At 36.0% G+C, this 6736-nt stretch overlaps 1 protein-coding gene across 1 annotated transcript in view; it reads left to right on the top strand.

Annotated features, from left to right (window-relative positions):
* LOC107715444 (trichohyalin-like) overlaps nt 1-6736 on the top strand; it is a 113677-nt gene that overhangs the window by 76571 nt on the left and 30370 nt on the right. Inside the window, exons 19-22 of the mRNA XM_016521588.1 lie at nt 1247-1379; nt 2367-2534; nt 3716-3883; nt 3972-4139. Coding sequence (XP_016377074.1) covers nt 1247-1379; nt 2367-2534; nt 3716-3883; nt 3972-4139 — 637 coding nt within the window. The remainder of the gene's footprint in view (nt 1-1246; nt 1380-2366; nt 2535-3715; nt 3884-3971; nt 4140-6736) is intronic.

The raw sequence follows: 6736 nt of genomic DNA on the forward strand, positions 1-6736 counted from the left end.
CTATTATGCATCTCCTGAATGAGTCTAGAACGTCCTGATCAAAAACACAAACGAGGAAGAAGCAGAAATGAACAATCTCTTATGTAAGCAGATGCATATGAAAAATAATGCGATCATCAACAATAAACGGCATATAAATGAAAACTGCCTAATGTTACCGAGTGAAATGGCGATCCCGGAAGTGGTAAAGGACTGTGAAGCTTTGGGGGTGTTGATGGAAGCGCTCTACTGCATCTATGCTTTGATCATCGGAATGAATATGATCCAGATGTAGTCTTTGATAAAAATGCGATTTTCTCAGCTTTTTGATCAAAGTGTTGCTTTTTTATGAAACTTACCTACATACAGGTGTTGATAAAAAAAGAATGCTTGAAGCTTGAATAAAACGAATTGTTTGTTGTTGTTGTTGTTTAAAAGTAGTGGCACTGTTCTTTATTTTGATGTATTGCATGTTCAGATATTCATACAACAAAATATTCTGGAAGCCATGAAATTTTTGTGAAAATGATCAAAAATGCTGGCGGTGGCTGGCAACTTTTTTCAAAAACGCTGGCGGGGAAAGAGTTAAATGTAATATTGCGTAACGCACTGCAGTTAAAATTATAATCAAGTACTTTACAATAGTATGTTAGTTAACACATTAAAATAAGTTTACTTCTTTAAAGCTTGACAAAGGACAGACTCTTATGCTGAAAATGGGTGGTTCTTGGCCAGAATAAGAAGCAAAGTGTACCAGACTTTATACTGGCTACAAAGGACTAAGCTTAAAGGGATAGTTCACCCAAAAATGAAAATTCTGTCATCATTTACTCACCCTCATGTCGCTCCAAACCCGTACGACTTTCATTCACATTCAAAACAGAAACGAAAATATTTTTAATGAAACCTGATATATTTCTATCCCCCCACTGAAAGTCCATTCCACCAACACTTCGAAAAGATGAATGAAAGTTTTAACTGTATGTGTTTTGACTGACATGAGGGTGAGTAAATGATGACTGAACTTTCATCTTTGGGTGAACTAACCTTTTGAAATATTATAAATTCCGGCCTGGTTTTTGCTGGTTAGAGCTGGTTTGGTATGATCCAGCTTCCCGTAGATCATCCCTGGCGGCCCGCAATAAAAAAAAAAAAAAAACGATTTCCAGCAGGATGGGGTGATTTCATCCTTTGAAACTCATATTAAGTTGTCAGGACTGGTGGAGGATGGAGTTTGGTGAAATAAGGCTCATGTTGTCCTCTTCAGGAGGCTGCTGGAGCGTGTGAAGACAGAGGCCAGCAGCAGCAGACAGGAAGCCGTGAGACTCCAGCAGGAGAATCAGCAGATCCAGGAAGAACTGGATGTCAACAGAGAGACCCTCTCAGCCCTGCAGACTAAGGTGAGAGCCACTTTACACTCATCCTGCACTGATTCAGGGCTTTAAACGGCAGTATTATTAAACAAAGGTGCTTCACGAAGAGGATCCGCGCATGCTTGCATGCGTTCATACGGTGGATGCATTCTCATATGAGTGATTTTTTTTTTTGTGGAAGGCTTGATACTTGCCGTGATATGTTTGTGGAAGACTTGATACTTGAGATATCCAGCATGATTTGAGAATAATCCATCTTGTGCTTCATTGGAAGAAAGAACATCTGACTCTGTGCAAAGAGTTCATATGGACTGTGTCATATTTTTGGTAATTTGATTAGTGACCTAGAAATAGTGCTAATTATTTAATATCTTATGTCTTATTTTTTTATTTGTTTGTTTTAAATCCCTTAAAATTCTAAAATATTCTGTTTATTTTCATGTTTAAATTAGACTTTGAATCCATTTTGCTGTGAACTCAGTAAAAATGTGAAAAAATTGGTTTTATAGAAAAATGTCTCCATATATCGATTTGTTTTCATTTGGAAAATAATTCAGAAATAATATAGTTTAAATGATGCAAATATTTAAAGATCAGAAGGAAATATGATTTTATTGCTCTTCTCGGTGCTGAAGAGATGTTAGTCTGAAGCAAAGCTGTTCATCTGCTTGTAAATTTGCTCATCTATCTTTAGAAACTTTCATAGATCTGATCCAAAAGTCAGTAGCAGTTTCAAATTAATCTCCCTAATCCCAGTTTAATATCTGTCATGCTGGAGTATATCTCTAGTTCCCTCCACATCTTTCCAGTTTATCTGTGATGCTTTGCACTGTTAGGAGGCCATATCATGAGGATTAAAATTTGCCTTGATCTTTTGAAAATAAAAGAGTTTAAGGTACTATGTAAACATACTGTAACCTTCCAAATCCATCCATCCAATATCCATCTTCTGTGTGTGTCTGTGTCTGTGTCTGTGTCTGTGTGTGTGTGTGTGTGTGTGTGTGTGTGCTGTAGATGTGTGAACAGGAGAAGCTTCTAAACACACATCAGGAGCTTGTTTCTGAACTGCAGCTCACCATCCACAGACTGCAGGAAGAAGAGGTGAACAGCCAGACTCAGCTGCAGCTGTGCAGGAGAGAACTGGAGACCAGAGATGAGCAAGTGCAGAAACACTACCAAGAGGTATTATGGGAACACCATATATTAATAATCCAGCCTAAGCTCCAGGTGCTATAACCCATCCAAACCTAGTCATTAGCTGGTACAAACAAGTTTGAGTGATTAATCATTGGACTATGAGTCACTATAGGAACAAAAGTGGCCATATCGGTTAACCTGGACAGAGCACCTTGTATCAGCTGGCGGGGACCTGCAGTTGTTTAACTATATTGTACTATGCTACTTAAACTGGTTAACCAGTATGGTTTTAAAGGAGTAATAAGAAAATGTCATATTTTATGGTGGTGTAAACTACTGTTCAAAAGTTGAGGGCCAGTAAGATTTTTATTTTTTTATGTTTTTAAAAGAAACAATGTTTTTAAAACTCTCTTATGCTCACTACGGCTGCATTTATGTAAACAAAAATACAGTTAAAACAGAAATAATGTAAAATAATATAACTATTTAAAATAATTGTTTTCTGTTGTAATACATTTTTAAATTTAATGTATTCCTGTGATGACCATGCTGAATTTTCAGCAGTCATTACTCCAGTCTTCATTGTCACATGTTCCTTTAGAAACAGGGTTATTATCATTAACTAAAACTAAAACCATAATAAAAAAAACACATTCTTTGAATAAAAATAAACAACTGAAATAAAATAAAATATTAAAAATGTGTATTTTTTTTATTTCAGCTAGTTATCAAGTCAACATTTCTCATTTTCGTTTCTTAAGATTCATTAAGTTTTATTTTAAAAAAACTAAATAAACTGAAACTAAAACTTAATAAAAAAACTATATAGACATTAAAAAAATTACAAAAACACAACAAAGTTATTAAAACTTGAACTAAAATTCAAATGAAAACAGAAAACAGAAAATAAAATCTAAATCTTCTTCCTCTGAACATTTCTTATTATCATCCATGTTGAAAACAGTTGTGCTGCTTAATATTTTTTATGGAAACCATGATAGATTTTTTCAGGAATCTTTGTTAAATAGAAAGTTCATAAGAACAGTATTTTTTTTTTTTTATCTTTTTTTTTTTGTGACAATGTGAAAGCTTTTTAATGCATGCTTGTTAAATAAAAATATGAATTTCTTTCAAAAATAAATAAATAAATCTATAAATCTTACTGACCCCAATCTATGAACAGTAGTGTAAATTAAATGTTGCATTTCTTGCTGCTCTTTTCTCAGATGAGCGCTCTGCAGGCTACAGTGTCCAGGCTGAAGCTGGATCTGGAGCAGGAGCGGGAGATGTGGCGGCAGGGGATACGAGAGGCAGCCAAGGCCGATCAGAGAGGGAGAGAGCTGAGACTGGAGCTCAGCACAGCACAGGCCTCTCATAAAGAGTATATGGAGCTGGTACGCTCACTTCCACTAACACACAGACACAATGTGAACCATGCCAACACACTGGAGACAGATATCACCAGTTAGCTGTGTGTTCTAGCTGGCTGAGTACAGTCGAGAGGTGACGGCCCAGAGGAGTGAGCAGGCCCGTCTGCAGCAGTGCCTGATCCAGCTGACAGAGGAGAGGGAGACTCAGGAGGAGAGAGTCAGACAGATGAGCGCAGATCTACAGAGAGCGCACAGTGAGAGCAGGTGCTCTCAGGAGGAGGTAGGACTGATGCATATGCATATTGGGATTCATTGTTCAGTCTATATTTATGCAACATTGTTATGCAACAGTCAAGACGATTTTATCCAAAGCAACTTACACTGCATTGAAGGTATACTTTTGTTCATGCATTCCCAGGGTAATCGAACCCACGATCTTGGCGTCGGTAGTCAAATACTATAGTATTTAAGTATTTGGGAACATCAGCCACTAGAATAACTGCAGCTTTGTAGATGTATGTGTATGGTCTTAATTCAGGAAGAAATAGAATATGCAAAATCCCTGTAAAGTAACAACATACTCCTGTATCTTAACTGACATGTGTTCATAACCATACGTGCAGCATTTGGTGCAAAATGACTAAAATGAATGTCATTTGCATTTTCTGTTTCCCATAATAGTATTTGTTTATTCATTTCGTTAAAAAGTTTATAAAGACATTGTAAAAGTAATCAAAGTCTTCTGAAAAGATCACTTTATATGATGAACAGATTAGGCTTTTATATTATATTATTTACAGTTTATGCTTTTATTTTCATTAAAACAGAAAAAAAAAGATTTTGCTGAAAAATAATGGATTTTTTTTTTTATTATTATTATTCAGATGACCTAATTGTGAGTCTAATTGCATAAAAAAAAATAACATGTAAATTTCCTTTTTACTAATTTAATTAAAAAATAAAATATACTTCCATTTCCTTAAATATTTTTCAATTTTAATTCTGAAAATTATAATGCATGTTACTTTTAAAGCTTAAAAGTTTTGGTTGCTTGGACTTTCGAGGAAGGGGCAGGAATCTCTCAGGTTTCATTAAAAATATCTTAATTTGTGTTTCGAAGATTAACCAAATTCGTATGTGTTTGGAGCAACATGAGGGTGAGTAAATAATGACAGAATTTTCCGTTTTTGGGTGAACAGTCCCTTTAATTACCTCATATGGTTGACTAATAATAATGTTACTGAAGACACAAACCCGAACTTAATCCTAAAATCTGATCGGTTGATAGGAATGTTCCAGAACCAACAGTGATGTCCATAAGGAAGGGAGTTCTCTGACTTTGGCAAACCCCTCCGTAACACTTTTTCTTGGAGTTCCTGAAATATGTGCAGAACTGCAGTGCTCATGCAGACAGTAGAGCCAGTGTAGTTATTTAAACCACTCACTCTCATTCTTTAAGTGCTGTCAGTGTTGTAGGGTAACTCTAATTGGTTTTGGATAACCATCCTCGTCATTTTATGGTCAGCAAACTCCACAGAATAACAATAAAACTGAAAAATAAAAAAAATAAAGTGTCTCCACTGTCCAGGGCCTAATGTATACATACATACACACACACTCCGGTTGGACTGCAGAAATAATGATTATGCACGTGTGTTGTGCATCGGTTGTCTGTTTTCAGCTCGGGCTTTTAAAAATAATTGCTGTTGGTGCTGCAGCCGTATCAGAGGAAGGCCAGTAATGATTCTCGCCAGTCGTGTGGAACGTGGTTTGCAGGGAAGCGAGAATAAAGGCGGCTATCATTTCTGTGTGTGTTTGTCTGCCTGGCACATAATTATGGTTGCATAAGGTTGTGTATTCATATGGAGTATGTGTGTGTGAGGTGCTATGATTACAGCGGGCGTGTGTGTGTGTGTGTGTGTTTTCAAATATACTCCGGCCCCCGTCTGTAAATCAGGTGTGAATGGAAGAAACTGATGAGTCGAGAATCTCATTTGAGTGTGTGTGTGTGTGGGATCACAGAGGGATTAGAGTTGGATATAAAGCTGCACAGGTGTCTGAGACTACCTCATAACCCGCTCACACACACGCAGCATTTTAAGTGTCTTTCTCCTTTTCTTCACCGCCTTTTATTGGCTCTCCTCTGCAGTGTGTGCGCTCTGGGTAAAGGTCACCGCACTCCACCATCTTACACACTGACAGCATTTCTAGCCATGAAACTAGTCTGCCTTTGAATTTAAGCTGAATTCTCCTATGCTGAAAACCTGAGATCTCATATGAGCCAAAATGGAATGAGCTGCTATAGATTTGCCACATCATAAGAGGGTAATAGTGATTTGTTCAGGGAGAGAGAGTTTAAACCAGGTAAAGATTAAGTCAGCACTTGTATTTTGCGTCCTCTGCTTGCAGAGGAATATTTTAGCATATTGTACACCCCAAACTATGTATATACACTGCCGTTCAAAAGTTTGGGATCAGTTTGATCTCTTATGTTCTTCTTATATTTCTTAAGTTCATCAAGGCTGCATTTATTTGATCAAAATACAGAAAAAACTGTAATATTGTGAAATATTATTGCATTTTAAGATAATGTGTTTTTATTTTAATATACTTTAAAATATAATTTATTCCTCTGATGCAAAGCTGAATTTTCACCAGCCATTACTCCAGTCTTCAGTGTCACATGATCCTTCAGAAATCAGTATAATATGCTGATTTATTATCAATGTTGGAAACAGTTGTGCTGCTTAATATTTTTTAGAACCTGTGATACTTTTTCAGGATTCTTTGATTAATAAAAAGTTAAAAAGAACAGCATTTATAAAAAAAATAAAAAATAAATAAATAAAAAAATAAAATATATATATATATATATAT

Source organism: Sinocyclocheilus rhinocerous, unplaced genomic scaffold (genome assembly GCF_001515625.1).
Source record: "Sinocyclocheilus rhinocerous isolate Xijiao unplaced genomic scaffold, SAMN03320098_v1.1 scaffold539, whole genome shotgun sequence".
Taxonomy (NCBI): domain Eukaryota; kingdom Metazoa; phylum Chordata; class Actinopteri; order Cypriniformes; family Cyprinidae; genus Sinocyclocheilus; species Sinocyclocheilus rhinocerous.